The following is a 15,469-nucleotide window of genomic DNA, read 5'->3' as shown; positions in this document are numbered from 1 at the left end:
TGTGTCAGTTAAGTTGGCCTGTTCGAGCAAATAATTTAAACAGATTAAATTAAAATATTATTAATCCATTTAAAAGCAAATCTAAGCGATCAATCTATGTAGGTTGCAAATCTCTATGCAAGTTGCAAGCCCAAGCGAGTCTGCCCATGGAGAGGTTGGGTTGAAAAAAAATCTACAAACTTAAAATAAAAAACCCTATTAGCTCTTAGACTTGATTCATCTAATCCATAAACTAAACTTAAAATTTTCCAACATTTTCTCTATATTTTTTATTATTTTAATACACTCATGAATGACCTACCTAACTCACAACCCGCATATATGAATGGCTAATGGAATGGAACTCCCTTTATTAAAAAAAATAAATAAATAGGATTTAATTTCTGCCCAAACACTATCCCACTAAACACATCATAAGAAATAACAACACCAACAAAAAAAAAAAAAACTCCTAGCAACAAAACTACTTTCAGAGTAATTATATATACATCATACTTTCTGTCAAGTGCTTTCTTTTATTTAACACGTGATTAAAAGTTATATATGACAGAAATTAACTGCAGCAGTTTCAGTACTTTTCTAAATTGTAGTATCTGTAATTTGATGATAAAAATATCATCAAAGTAGATCGAGTAGCTAACTTAGACTTCACTTGTAACCCTAACAGCAACTGCAAATTCAACACTGTAGCAAGAACTTTTTGAGGTCTGGTGTCAATGAGTATTATGATCACCCTTCTGCTGGTTTTCTATGCATAGATTAGGACCTAATGATCATACAGATCACTGTACAGTTTCTTTGAAACTTTTGGTCAACCATATTGCAGTTTCTCGCGGGGAGACTTTTCCAGGACCAAACGGCTTTAACAAGACCCCCAGCTCGTTGAACCTCTCCTGTTGCAACAGCTGAGCACTGAATTCCAGCAAACCCTCCAAGGCTTCGGCTCGCTGCTGGTACGATGAGGTATCAAACCTCCTCTGCCTTGATTCTGATGATCCCCGGCTGGACATGTCTGTGGCGATCGGATTTCGGTCTGAAGAGTGGCTCCCATGGTCGCCTTCGGTTCGGAAGATTTGGACTGTGCATTTGTCCTTTGTGATTGATCGATCACCGTAGTGTGGGGTCGTAGAAGAGCCATGAGCTGAAGAGAGTCTGCGAATAGGCAACAAAGGATCTTCATAGGAGGCTAATGGAAATTCTGCAATTCTATCTATTCGAGGGGAGTTGACTGAGACATCAGGGGACTCCAGTCGGTGAAGAATCTCAAGATTGCACTTGTGATGGCTCTCGAATGTAGCTGTAGCTAAAGGAAGAGATGCTCTACGAACAATGTGATGAACACTTCTATCAGGTGGAGTTCGCGATGTTATCTGTATTGGAAGTACAATTACCAGTTTTGAGTATAACATGCAAATAAAATACAAAACAGGATCGGTAGCAAGTAACTTTTTGAGAAAACTGAACAATTGCAATTATGACTACAAAGACACTAAATCGATAAAGATCAATAATATTTATGCCAGCAGTTATAATTGCAAACAACTTTTCAACCAATCCTTCAAACTAAACATATGGGTTACCTGGCAGTTTAGTCAGACAAAGGACGGCTTTTGAGCTTATGTGTACTTCAATACTCCATCAAACAGTAGCACAAGTTTTTATAAAAGTTCATAGTTAAAATTTTATGATATGGGAAGTATTATACTAAAGAGTAATTAGTATGCATCAGCGATGTTTATGGCCATACCGGTTCATGCTTTGGTCTTGTGCGAAATGTCTTTGAGGTCTCCACTGGTGGTCTAGGAGTTCTTGAAATTCTAACAGGACTGTGTTTTATGGTTTTAACCGTTCTTGTGTGTTTTCCACTCGTAGCTCTCTCAATGCCTATCTCACCAATTTGACTGCTGCCAACAGAAAGATTCTTTATCCTTCGATTTTGATACTCAGAAAAATCTCTAATAGTTCGAGTGGAACTCAAGGATTTCTGCTCCACAGTGTCACCAAGTTTGTAGTTCATTTCATCTCCTAGCGATATCCTTTTTCTATCTTTGTAAATAGGATCAGTTTTGTCATCTTTAAATCTGATTTTGCGATTGTAATTGAAACACGCCCGTGAAGGGCTACACTTTAGATTGACTTGAAGCACGTACGGTTGAAGATGTGGATGCTTCAGCAGCTCTGCAGCCTATTGATACATGGGAGTAAAATTAACTAGGTTTTGATACATGAAGTAAAATTCCCTACATATACATACAGTTGGTCGATGTTCGGGGCTTTTTCTGAGCATGCTTCTAATTAGTCCCCTACTGCACACATGAACGATAAAAATAGTGAAATGGCAATCCTTTAGATCTACCAATAAAGCAAAATGTTTCAAAGAAGAGGAGAATAATGAAAGCTTACAATGCACCAGTATAGGAACTCGGTAGAGGAGCCACAATTGATTTGTTGATTTTATTTATCAAACCCTGCATATCCTGTATATGATAAAAATCCGCAAAGTCTAAGAAAACAATAACGGAGATTATAATCAACTTTTACAAGTAGACAAACAATGAATGTCATTTATATACGAGGAAAAGTTTAATCTAGACGCAGGCACTACATAATGCAGCACCTCATTCAAGAACACAAGTCAACAATAATCGTGAATATTGTATAAAGGCTCACAGAAACATGTATTTACAACTTTTGTTTTGAAAATACTATCAACTAGTTATCAGTTAAAATTTTCAGTTCTCTAAATGTTATGTAAACCTACTAATTTTATTTGACCATAGAAATCTAATCATAATATAGCTAAAATAAAGATTTAGCCAAGAGTTTCTAGCAATGCATTAAAGGATGACAGTAATTTCAGTAATAGAGAATCACATTTCATAAACAACAGTGAATGATACATTAAGTTAAACTTGTTTCCCTGGGGTAACTGAAAATGCAATAGCTTACATCCAAAATAAAGACTAGAGCAATATATGTGTAGATAGACTGTAGAATCCATTGAAACTTACAAAAGCTTTGAATGCAGGCTTGAGAGAAGTCATCTCGTAGATACAGCAGCCTGAATGGTGAAGTAAAATTGTGTAAAAGGTTGCTAGATCAGGAAAAAAAAATGGAATATTTGCAGTACAAGTGAAAGGAATTTACCTAGAGACCAGATATCGGATTTGGAACCATATGGTATATCAGCGAGAAGTTCTGGGCACATATAACTAGGAGTGCCAACAACCTGCAGTAGAAATCTATTAATCTCGGTGTTGAGAAACTAAATAGATCTTTTAACAAATATTCTTTAATCAGATTTAATACTCACAGAACATGCCAGATCATCTGAGGATAAAATTTTAGCAAGACCAAAATCACCTGCAGAATGACTCAATTTCAGTGTTTCATGTCCACTAAATCTCCTAAACTTGAACTAACCGATTAGTGAAAACTACAATCAACCTTGAGAATAAGAACTTACCAAGTCGTATATTTTGATCTTTTGTCAGAAATATATTTGAACACTGACGAGAAACAATGCAACATAATTAGCAAATATTTACTTTGGATCTATTATAAAGACTTGATCGCCCAGCAGAGAAATGTGAAAATCATTTAACATAAAAAGTTTGCACCTACTATATCACCATATAAACAGGGATCAATAACCTAATACAACAACAATTTCTTGCACCTTAACATCACGATGAAGAATATGATTCTTGTGCAAATATTCAAGAGCCATAAGGAGTTGCACCAACCACTTGCAAAGTTTCTGGTTATAAAAATTGAAAAAGATTGAAGATCCACTAATATATTGCAAAATGCAGAAAGTACTGATTCAGGAAAACTAGTATCTGCGATGATATCAAGTAATCAACCTCCTCAGAGAAAAGATGTCCATTCGCCTTCTTTATGGCTTCAGCCCTGTGAAACCACAGGAAAAAAGCACATTGATGAGTTTACCTACATTACCATTAATGAATAACTACTACAATTTCAATGCAGAACTTACATGTCACCTCCTTCGCAGTAACCTATCACAATGCATACATAGCATCCCTGAACAAAGAAAGAAAGAAATTAGGAAGGAAATAAAGATCCATTACAACAATGAAAGCAAGTAAATGATGTCTGGATCAAGGAAAATATGAAGATCCACCAATGACCAAACACTATGATAGATCACATCTATACTGAAAGTTGAAAAGTCAGTAAAAGAAATATGTTGGCATTCACAAGCCTAAAAAAATATTCACTAATCAGAAAAATTCCGATGCAAACATCAAAATGTTAATGTATAATCACCTATAAATAGAGTGTCCTAATGATCAATATCAACAACAACCAATCAAAGGGGGAAAAAAAAAAAGAGAAAATACTAAGTATAGGACTATCTATTGACTACTGAGTCTCCAACAACCTCCTAGCCAATGCAAAATTTCAATTGGTCGGCTATACATATTGTAAAATGGCAGACAATGAGAGAAAAAATGGTCAGTTCAGTCAGAAATGCTGAGTCCACTATGACCCAACCTAATTTTACAATTGGGGTGTTGAGCATTAAATAGATAATTGAAAGCGTATTACTGCAATTAGTGTAATATAATAAGCCAGCAAAAAGAGACAAGAAGAATATAAAGAATGTCAAGAAACTTATGTTAGCTGAAAATGTCATTTAGTTTCCGAGATTGACAAATTCAACTAAAGGGTGGATTTAGCATTTGTGATGCCATTCGATAGTTTTTAACTAATAAAAAGAAAAAAATACAATAGCAAATCTAGTGTTAATTGATTTTCAACTGAAGTTGGAGGATTCACCAACCTTTTCAACCCACGAATCTTTGTACTCTACAATAAATGGATTCTTCACTTTAGAAATTAGTTCCATCTGCAAAAGAAAAGGACAAAAACAGAGATGGAGAAAAAGAGAGAAGATTTAGCATCAAGTTGGCAGAAGAAACATATGTTGCAAAGCATAACTAACAATTCAATCATTGTGATCATCTCACTAAAATGATATAGTCCTTAAAAATATGTTCAGAGAAGTCATTTATAAAGAAAAATTCCAATTAGTCAGGTACATGGAAGACACGTGAGTGGCATCAAGGCAGTTAATACTTCAAAAGTAATGTTAAATTCCAATCAAAGCCAAGTTTAGGGAGGAAAGTAATTTTGCCCGAATGTGCTGAATGTAACCAAATGAAATGAATTCATATTGTGGGGAAAAAAAAGTTCCTCGGATTTCTGACCAGGAAAAGAAAGCCAAGTTAAAACAAATATATCAGCTATGAAAATACTATAAGTGATTGATAAAGAGGTTCACCTCCAGGTGGGCAGACCGCCGGGTCCTGTTGGTCTGTCGAGCTAAACGGATCTTTTTCAGGACATACCTGCAACAAATCAACGTTTTAAGAGTAAGACTGCAGAAAAGAGAACCTAAGAAGAAAAGACAGGATACATCACAAGAAAATGGGGGGGGAAAGGATGTGTTCCTCACCGCTTGTTCTCAACCTTATGCCTCACCAGCAAAGCAGACCCAAATGCACCTTTCCCTATCTGTTCCAAAACCTCATAATTCTCCATTCTGGAATTCTCCCTCACTGGCCCAAGCTATCTCCAATCCAGATATGATTCTGCACGACCAACAACACATCAAAAACCAGGCTTTTCCATTCAACACCCACTTCCCTATTCCAGGAAGAAAAGGTAGTTTAATCGAAATTAGGAAGGCTAACAAAGCCAAAAGATTTTTTTTTAACAATAAGCAAAAATCAACAAATGCATATCCAATTTCTTCACCCTTTTTCCTCCCAACAACCAGAGTACCCAGGGACCCAAATGCGCAGCAAAAAGGAGCAGAAAGAACGTGACTTTAGCAAAGGGGTTTTACCAATAATTAGAAAATGGCCACACCAAAACCAAGCGTGGAGATCTCGCTCCACAGCGACCTAGAACAAGCCTCGGAACGGTAGAACTTAGTCGTCGGTGCACGGATCGAGCTAGATCTCAGCCCAAAAAGTCGCATTGGAAGTCACCGGCAAAGTGAACGCTGCTCTCCTCCATCGCCCCACACTTCCTCCTTCCCCTTCCCATTTGAGGCTCGAGTTTCATTGCTGTAGATTCGAGGCCGCAGCAGCAGCAGCAATGATGAGGACTGATGAGAGAGCGGCAAAGCAGGCGATGATTGCGGATTTCAAAGCCTCTCTCTCTCTCCTCTGATGCCTCTTCACCTTTTGCAACGCAACGCAACAACGCAACGCAACAGAAGAAAGAAGAGTGGAACAGTAGTAGTGGGAAAGAAGACGATCGTTCAGGATCGCGTTGTAAGTCCGAGACACACTCTCCTCACTCCATCCAATAACACACGAAATTTGTTGGGCCCCACTTCTATAGACGCTGTCTCTTGTTTCGCGGTCAATTCGAGTTACAGAAATCGCCATCTCGCATGCGGACGGAGAGAACACGAGACACGGAAAGTAACGTCCTATGCCGCCGCCACGAATCGCGTCGACGCCAGGGGCAATTCGTATCGAGACGTGGCCCCTTTTGGTTGGTTATAATATTACGTGCCTGTCGTGGAGTTCGCCTGGAGCCGGAGGAGGAAGACTTTTTTTTCACCCTCGCACCCAATTCCTCAACCTAATGGGTCCCTCTCTAAAGCCGTTGGTGAAGCGTATGAAAGATGAAGTAATAAATGGGGTGTAGGTCACGGGTACATGGAGTATTGAAGGATCGGAGATCTAGCAGCTGTTGTGTTCTGGGGGGAGTAGTTGACGTTTCCCATATAAAAATTCTCATTAAAGATAAAAACAAAATTAACATAATTTTAATATAAAAGTACACGTCGGTGTGTGGGGATGGGTTTCCTTTCAATATTATTTTTAAAAATTTTAAATTAAAAACGACAATATTAAACTAAAATATCATATATGATATGAATGAAAAAATATTGTGTAAAAATTAAAAGACATTCTAAATTATATAAATGACAAAGGACGGAGATTGGGGTGAGTATTCGATTCGAATCGAATCAAATTGAATTAATCAAATCAAATCGATTTTTTTTCGAACAAACTGAATCGAACTGATTTTCAATAAAAACTGAACCGAACCAAACCGAATTTTCAATTAAACCAAACAAACTGAATAAATTGATTTTTTCTAAAAATTTGATTTGGCTTAATAAAAATTTAATTCGGTCTAAAATTTATAGTCTAAAAAATCGATTTAGTTCAAAAATTCGATCTATTCAGTTTAACTGAATAAAAAAATTCAAAACCGAACCCGAACCGAATTAACTGATTTTTTAGAAATAAAAAACCGAATTTCCGAATAAACCGAACCAAATTTTTAAATTCGATCGATTTAATCGATTTAACCGAACTTTTGCTCACCTTTAGTTGTCGATTGCTGCTGCCCTACTACAACATCTTCGTGGAGAAAGTCATCGTGCAGCTGAAAGATGGATCAATTCGGTCCATCAGAATTTAAAATCCTGGATCCGTTCTGATCCCTCTTTTAGTTTTAGACTATATTTCTAAACACAAACATTGTCTAAAAATTTTTGGAAGACAGATTAAGACGACATAAATATACAACAAATACAAGAGAATGTCCTTTATTCTCCTTGCATTGAAGTAACTAGATCAACATCTTCAGGAACCACTCAGTTTCTTAATCAGAAAATACCTTTCTCTCATTTGTGAGTTCGATACTACTACAAACTATCGATCCGTGAGGAGTGATACAATTGCTAATAAGAGAGCAAGGTAGTCATTAGTTGATGTTGCCTTGATACAATCTCAGGGAGAAGCTTCTTTGTGCCTTCTGGTGTTTCTTCTTCCATAGATGAATTCTCTGAGTTGAATCCCGGGTCTTCTCTTAATTCTGGCTCTCTGGTTCATATGTTCTTCGTCAAATTTCAGCAAACTATATTTGATTTTTGGTATCTCGAATTCCAGCCTTCCAATTTTCTCAGACGCCTTTCTAGCCCAGTCAAAAATTTGCTTCCTCCTTTTGCTCTCGATATCAGATTCATCAATCTGGTAGGATGAGGAAGGAGAAAGGTTTTCCACATTGCTTTTCAGCTCATTGTTGACATCAATAAGCTGTGATAAGGATTCATCAGTCACTTTCAGTTGATCCTTGATGGAGTTGATTTCCGGCCGGGGCAAATGTCTAATCTTTATAGATTTTTCAGCACTCTTGTGTAGTTCTTGCAAACTTGCTTGTAGGACCGATAACCGTTGGGCATCAGAACAAAGCCACTTTATGACTCTCTTGTTCCACTCCTGGAGTGGTGCAACCTCACATGGCAGATATTGTTTCTCAGCAACTAGTCTGCTAGATGTGTAATTCTCTCCCTCTTCACTCTGATAATATGCTCTATTGTTCTCTGTTAGCCATGATCCACTGGTATCGTTCTTGCTGCCATATCCTGTCCCCCAGACCTCAAACTTCTGGTCGGTTTCACTGTTTTCTCTATCCTTTCGTCCGTGAGAAAGAATTTTATTCCCACGTCGAGGAGGATTGAAAACAATATCAAGTTGTACATCTTTGTTGGTGTTTCTTTTGCGCCTCGATTTACTTGCACTTTTATCAGAATTCCGCTTCCCCTTTGATTTTAACCATTCGATTTCTTTCCATGCGGCCTCCAAACTGGCATGTGAATCAAACCGTTCCAGTTCGATCATACTTCCGGTGTTTATCAGCACCTCCTGAAGAACTTTCACTTTCTCCTGCAATTCATACAGTCGCATAGGTGTTGAGGCATTGCAGTCTGAACTAGCATCTTGATTGCTTGCAGTAGAAGGATAAAACTCGAGCTGATTAACCTGACCATAGTATAAGTTAAATAAGATCCTGTTTTTTTCAACTTTGTTTAATAGCAACTGATAAAAGGGGAAACAATACCTCTTCTATTTGACTGGTTGATGTTGAATGTCGTTTCGTGAGGGAAAGAGTAAGTTCTTCCAAAACGACAATGTCATCCCACAACAAGCCCAAGAAAAGTTCGTGTGCACTCAAATCAGCCCTCAGTTCATTGTTTTCCTCTTCAAGCTCTCCGATCTTTTTCTCCAACTCATCAACTGGTTGACTTAGTGTGATCTCCTCTTGCACTTCCCTTTGCAGAATGGCATTACTCTGAAGGTTCTCGTAGGTTTCGATCAGTTCAAGAACTTTTGCTTTACATACTGTTGCATTGATCATCTCAAACAAATTCTCCTGCAGCAAGAAGCCACAATCATCCAACTCAAGATGTCTATGGTTGACCTGCAGTAGGCGACTACTCACAACCAAAGTTTGTGAACTTCGACAACAGTTCATGTTGCTTAATGGCACCTTGAGATTTGTGTTTTCCTCTTCTAGTAGAATGATCTTCTGTTCAAGCTTGATGGCCAACTCGTAAAGAAGTGCTCTTTCGTTGCTTAATAGGGTTATTTCATATTCTCTATCTGAATTGAGGCTCTTAAAGATCGTAGAAAGGTAATCTGTGGCCAAAACTTCTGCTAGCATTACATTATCCTCCTCTTCGAGTTTGACCTTTGCTTGACTCAGATCCAAAAGTTTCTTTGAGATTGATTTACTTTCCTCGACCAACTTGGATACTTCAATTTGTAATGCCCGATGAACTTCTTGTGAATACATTAACTGTCTAAACAGCAAATCTACTTCAGCCTTCAGTGTAACCACCCTTTGGTTGCTAACCTGGATCTCCTTCTTCAGTTCTTCATTCGTCACATGTAACTCATCCTTCTTGCTTCTCAGCATCGTATACTCAAGTAATCTGACTCTAGATTCTTCGACAAGCGCAGCCTTTTCAGCTCTCAGCTCAGCAGCATACTTCTGAAAGTGTTCTAAAAGGGCAAGAACTACTGAATTCTCAAGAAGTAGACGCTGCTTTTCATCCTTGGCATCTGAAATAGCATTTAGCATCTGTTGAATTTCACGTAAAGCAACCTGTAAAATAATGCCATTTTTTATATCTTCTATAGGGACGTATTGCAGATCAATCTTAAGCGATTGCATTAATAGTCGAACCCACTCCCTGAGTTTCTCGTTATTCTCAACTAAATATTGCATCTCTTGTTCTTGGTTCAGGCATTCCCTCTCAAGCTCCAGAATACGTCCCTCCGTGTGTCTCAATGCCTCTTCATCTTTGTGAGACTTAACTGAAAGAAACAAGTTCTCATCTTTCATCTCGCATAAACATCTCTGCAAAACGAATAACTCTATCTCAGCATTCATTATCTTTAGCTGCTCCATATCAAAAACGTCTTCCCTTTTGCAACATTCTTCCTTGAGCAGATGTATCTGATCACTGAGTGCCTTCAGCTGACTCTTTCTGGACTGACTAAGGGTATTTTGTTTTTCCTTCTCAAGCTGTAACAATTCTTGCAGCTTAGCGACACAATGAAGCATCAAGTCTCTACCCTTCTCCAGAGTCAAATTTTTGTCTTCTCCCTCATGACATCTGCCCTCCAAACTCTCCAGACTCTTCTCAATTCCCACTACCTGATGTAAAACAAGAATCACTCAGAACAGGAATATCTATAACAACATAATGATAAATCTTTGTGGTTGCTGATTAGTTAGGTAGAATGGAAAAGGTATACCATATATCAACTGCAAAGACAAATGAGAGACTGATAAGCACCCAACGCATACCTGAGATTCCTCTAATTCTTCTATTTTCATTCTTAGACTATGTAGTTCATCGTTGGCATTTGAATGTGAAGCTTCAAGTGCTGCATTATTTTCTGACTGCCACTGCATATGGTTTAAGTTTTCTAGATTATGATCCTGTGCAGTTCGATTCATCTTGAGTGTATCTGCCAACTCAACATTATTAAGTCTTGAATCTTTTATCGATACCTGAAGGGATTGTACCTTTAAATTGACTGCTTGTATTTCCTCGAGTAGCATATGATACTTCCCTTCCGAATCATATTTGTTGTTTGTTAGACAATGTAACTCCAGCTGAAGATCTTCATTTTGCTCAATATGATCAATTTCATCTTCAAATTTCCTTCTTAAATCCATTAGTGAAATTATCTCATCCTGAAGAGTCGCTATTTTTAAAGCAGATGATAGCTTGTGCTGCCTCAACCTGCCATTTTCCTCCCTCAGCTTCTCAAGTTTTTCTTCTGCATCCTTCAACTTTTCAACTCCACTTTTAATCTCCAATTCCAGGTGCTTTATCTCCTTAGTGTGCTGCTGCTTTATCGATCGGCAAGTCATTTCAACCGTCAAATTTCTTTGTTGTTCATTTTGTAAGGACATGTTGAGAATCTCCAGCTCCTGCGCCTTCCTATCAAGATTTTCCTTTTGCTTTCGTATTTTCTGCTTTAGAATGTCAAATTCCAACTGCAAAGAGTGGTTTGTCTCCGAAACAAGACTTTGCTCTTCGGCACTGTTTAAACTTGAAGCCTCTATCGTCATCTCATCATTGAGCTGCTTAAGTTCTGCTTTGATGTGGGAGATTTCATGCTCCAGGTAAGATAATCTTGCGATCGATACTTCATACTGAAACAAAACATCTTGTTTTTCAGATTTTTCATTAAAGCAGACCTCCTTAAGGCACCGAATGTCATTTTCACTTTTATCAGCACATGCTGACTCTGAAGCGATTTGTTGCTTCAGTTCCTGGTTTTCCTTCAACAACCTGGAATTTTCTCTCCAAAGTAATTTATAGTCTAAAAAATTATCTTCGGTCTCATTGCCAAAAGCAGCACCAGCTTCATCCTCTTTGCTTGGAAACATTTCATTTATTTGCTTCAAAATGTTTTCAAATGACTCCACCTTACTTTCGTCAGAATACGCCTCGTCCAATGTCACTGTTTCACCGTACAATGACAATCCTAAAAGATCACGGAGTAAAACAGCATCCTCAGGGTCAGAGATTCCCATAGGCATTTGATGGTTATTCATTCTCGAACCAGGAGCAGGAGATTCATATAGAGACTCAACAGAAATTTCATCCGGGATCTGGTTGGGAAATGCTTTTACTATAGTTTGATGAGCCCGACACAGTGCCCCAGTCGCATGATCATATCTTTCTGCTAGAGCACGGTATGCTCGATAAAATTCCTCCACTAGATTTATAAGCTCGGGACGTTTCTTATAGTACATTTCAGCTCTTTGGGCGAAGGAATCAGCATCTTCCTCTATAAGCCCGATCATTGATTTAATCTTGTTATCCATATCTGTGTGTGAATCAATAAATTCCACCATTTGGAGAGAAAACGTATGATTCAAATAAAGCTAAGAGGGATATTATTCCAAAACAAAATCATTGTCGTCCATTGGATTGTATCGACAAGACAAATGGGAATAAAACATGTAAACTATTAAACAAAATGAGAACAAGTAACAAAACAGCCAGGATTGTCTTCGATAGTTCCATGACCAGCAAAAGGAAGTGTCTCCCTTTTTAATAGTGTTTTCTGTGTATCGAACATGAATGCTCCCTGACATAAAGAATGCACTTTTTTATTTTTCAATTACCTTCAAAGGAAGATTTATTAACAAGCAACATTGTAGTTTTTTTTTCATTTAATCATTGTAGTTCCTTTCGGTATAAGGGTACTACATTAAACAATTTCTCTGGAGACAACTAAAACAAGCTATAGTTCAGTATGCTAACCAATCAAAAGGATTGTCTAACATCATAAGTTCACCATCAATTCACTGAGACACCAAATAATCAAGGATAAAATCATCATATGAGTGCTCCTCTTTCATTTTTTTTTATCAAAAGAACGTCCCACCCCACCAGCCCCCTCCATAAAATGACACAACATCTCTTGCCGCACGCATTAAATCCTAGTTGTATGAACAGTACAAGTCTACGTTGTATCAGCTATGATTTCGTAACTGCTACCATAGTTATAAAAGCTTCAATTTCATAGTTTTTACAACATGAATGTTGTTGAACACTTGAACATGAGAAGTTCAAGTTGTAATAGCTACAGTTTGTAGCAGCTACAGCATGAATATTGTTGAACAGGACAAGTTCGTAGCTGCTACTACATGAATATTAGGTGAACATATCAAATCTGCATTTTAGCAACTATGAAACTGTAGCTACTATAATGTGAATGTTTTTGAACTGGCTACCAAAAAATCGAAACTGGACTGCTAAAAAGTCAAAACTCATCAACCAGCATACTTGAGGACAGCTGTGTCATTTTATAGGGAGGGTTGGTGTTGGTGGGGTGGGGTGCCCTTTTGATAAAAAATCAAAAAGGAACACCCCTTTGATGATTCCAGTAAAAAGGTGCCCTTTTGATTATAGCCCAATAATCAAACTACCAAAGAAGTGTAAGGAACGCAGAGGGTTGGGGGTATTAGAGACTCCAAAGCCTATATCAGCTTTACATGCATCAACATCGATTAAAGATTAAAAACTCTAACCATGCTTGCGATATCGAATAACACAAAAGGCATTCCTCTAACCGATAGTTTGCATTACTAAGCTATAGCAAGAGCACATACAAGAGACTTCATATTGCAAGATATAACCAACATGTTTGTACTTAGCATATACATCTGCTCTAAAACCCTATGGCAAATAGATAATCTGACCTTTAAATAAATGGTCTATCTACTTTTTTTTAGTCAGGAATCGATTGTTTATTTACCATGAGAACACATAGCAGGCTAAATTTGAATGCTATAATGGAACCAATACTTAGAGTATAAAGTGAATCAATTGATCTCTCTGCAAAGGGACAAAGATGAGAACAATGTGCATACCGGTAAGGTTATCCCGAAGCCATTTAGAGAGCTTGGGACTGATATGACTATCCCACCACCATGAATACAAGCGCCGGGATTCAGCACATGACAATGTCGCCATGAATATAGTGTATCCAAAGGAACCTCTATAACAAATGGCTCTGCTCTGCTTGTATTAATATAAATGACTGAAGAACCGAATAATTCCCACAGATTGCTATTATATTGTGTTACAAACACTCATGGAGAACCATCTGAGTAAAAGGGAAAGGTGGTGAAGTTAATACCGAGAATAAGAAACTTGTAAGGAATGACTATAAATACCTCTTCAATCAATGATCAATCAGGAACTAGTTTTGCTACATATGCCCAAAGAGAGCATGGGCAGAGATCAACCCTAATGTTCGGAGGTTGTGGCAATCAAACTTCGAAGATAAGTGAAGCCCCGAGTTCTGAAACAAAAAAGAAATGATGGTAGTGTTACAGATTTAACAAAGGCAAGTTTTAAGATCCACTACTCAAACCATGGACACCATGATGCGACAAGAAGCAAAGAAAAATAGGGAAACCGAAAGGTAAACGAAACCCGTGGATATTTCCATTCAATTGCACAATGAACTGGAGCAGAAGCAGAGATCTAAAAACTCAGGGCGATCGGAGAAAAAACCCACGCAAGTAAAAAATCATGAACCCTAAAAACACGAACTTTTCGCCAAAAACAACCCGCAAGATCGCGTTTTGCTCACCCGGCCATGATTCGATCAGCAGCAAAAGCAGCGAGGAAAAACAAAAACACACTTTTTAGTAAGGAATGATTTCTTAATCAACCAGAAGCCAAAAATCCCAGCTGCTCCGCCACCAACTCTCATCCCGATTGCTACCCCTTCGCCTCTCCTTCGAATGCTCCAGGCGAGGGACTACAGACGGCAAGAGCCTTGCCAAGGAACATTTTTGGGAAGAGAAAATGGCAGATAAGGAAAAGCTACGGGATCGGGCCGCCAAAGTTGGCAGGAATTACGCATGGAATTGAAGATTGGAATAAATGGAGTGAAGCAATCTGCACACTGCGAAGTCTAAAAACTACAGTGTGTAAACGCGCAATTTTACATGCGCCAAAAAGAGATGAACAGCGCAAATGCGTGTGTATGTGAATTTTCTTGTTTAGGGCCTGAAATTTAGGTTTATCTCTGATTAGCCCTTGGTGCGAGAATTATTTAATATGATCCATTATATTGGGTCGTCTTTAAAATCGTGAAAATGTTTCAAAACACTGTTAATGTTTTTTTTACCATTTCAATATAACTCTCGATGTTTTAGTTAGGGCAATTTTAATATTTTTAATATGTAATTGTTCACTTGATCAGTTTTAAATCATCAATCTAAATTTTCTGTTGGACTCGATATATTTGAGCATATCTTTTATCATGTCTTAATTATCTATCTTAATGATTACTAATTATCCATATTTTATCTGATTAATAGTCATCCGTATTTTATCTCCTTCGTATTGATCTAAAAATAAATTAACATACTAAAACGGAATTAATCAATTTTTACCATATAAGTCACCACCCTTTACAAGATTAATTTATGAAACATTAAACATAGAATATAAATGTACAATGCAAAACAGCAAAGAATATATGGAGTACCTCTCAATAAAAAATGAAAGTAGGGGTGTGTTTCAGTAAAATAATGAAAAAGCAGGATATCCTTCGAAATAATGAAAACTATAGGTGAA

At 37.6% G+C, this 15,469-nt stretch overlaps 2 protein-coding genes across 3 annotated transcripts; both read right to left on the bottom strand.

The window, feature by feature from the left end:
* Nucleotides 1-440: 440 nt before the first annotated feature.
* On the bottom strand, nt 441-6,268 carry LOC121976335 (serine/threonine-protein kinase Nek2-like). The gene is made up of 15 exons (XM_042528462.1): nt 5,879-6,268; nt 5,486-5,621; nt 5,312-5,378; nt 4,811-4,876; nt 4,001-4,047; nt 3,867-3,912; nt 3,680-3,760; nt 3,467-3,509; nt 3,314-3,363; nt 3,148-3,229; nt 3,012-3,061; nt 2,404-2,477; nt 2,255-2,306; nt 1,748-2,185; nt 441-1,370 (listed from the first exon to the last, which is right to left on the bottom strand). The coding sequence occupies exons 2-15, from the start codon at nt 5,569-5,571 to the stop codon at nt 783-785; spliced, it is 1,770 nt and encodes a 589-aa protein (XP_042384396.1). The 5' UTR covers nt 5,572-5,621; nt 5,879-6,268; the 3' UTR covers nt 441-782.
* Nucleotides 6,269-7,581: 1,313 nt separating this feature from the next.
* On the bottom strand, nt 7,582-14,791 carry LOC121976334 (protein NETWORKED 1D-like). Of its 2 annotated transcripts, none has more exons than XM_042528460.1 (6): nt 14,475-14,791; nt 14,053-14,180; nt 13,747-13,982; nt 10,657-12,194; nt 8,902-10,503; nt 7,582-8,822 (listed from the first exon to the last, which is right to left on the bottom strand). In XM_042528460.1, exons 3-6 carry the CDS (start codon nt 13,847-13,849, stop codon nt 7,791-7,793), a joined length of 4,275 nt encoding a protein of 1,424 aa, XP_042384394.1. In that variant the 5' UTR covers nt 13,850-13,982; nt 14,053-14,180; nt 14,475-14,791; the 3' UTR covers nt 7,582-7,790. The 2 variants fall into 2 exon arrangements, with proteins under 2 accessions (XP_042384394.1, XP_042384395.1); XM_042528461.1 differs by having other exon boundaries at nt 14,557-14,791.
* Between the last annotated feature and the right edge of the window lie 678 nt (nt 14,792-15,469).

Source organism: Zingiber officinale, chromosome 4B (genome assembly GCF_018446385.1).
Source record: "Zingiber officinale cultivar Zhangliang chromosome 4B, Zo_v1.1, whole genome shotgun sequence".
NCBI lineage: Eukaryota > Viridiplantae > Streptophyta > Magnoliopsida > Zingiberales > Zingiberaceae > Zingiber > Zingiber officinale.
Note: the sequence above shows the minus strand (reverse complement) of the source record. Positions and strands in the feature narration are given on the sequence as shown.

Excerpts from the sequence above, each read along its gene's own strand:
- LOC121976335 (XM_042528462.1), bottom strand. The coding sequence starts at position 5,571 with ATGGAGAATTATGAGGTTTTGGAACAGATAGGGAAAGGTGCATTTGGG. Across the intron at positions 3,230-3,313 it reads CAGATGATCTGGCATGTTCT|GTTGTTGGCACTCCTAGTTA; the intron begins GTGAGTATTAAA and ends TTTCTACTGCAG. Across the intron at positions 2,478-3,011 it reads AGCCTGCATTCAAAGCTTTT|GATATGCAGGGTTTGATAAA; the intron begins GTAAGTTTCAAT and ends TATCATATACAG.
- LOC121976334 (XM_042528460.1), bottom strand. The coding sequence starts at position 13,849 with ATGGCGACATTGTCATGTGCTGAATCCCGGCGCTTGTATTCATGGTGG. Across the intron at positions 12,195-13,746 it reads GCTTCGGGATAACCTTACCG|ATATGGATAACAAGATTAAA; the intron begins GTATGCACATTG and ends ATTCACACACAG. Across the intron at positions 10,504-10,656 it reads AAGAATTAGAGGAATCTCAG|GTAGTGGGAATTGAGAAGAG; the intron begins GTATGCGTTGGG and ends GTTTTACATCAG.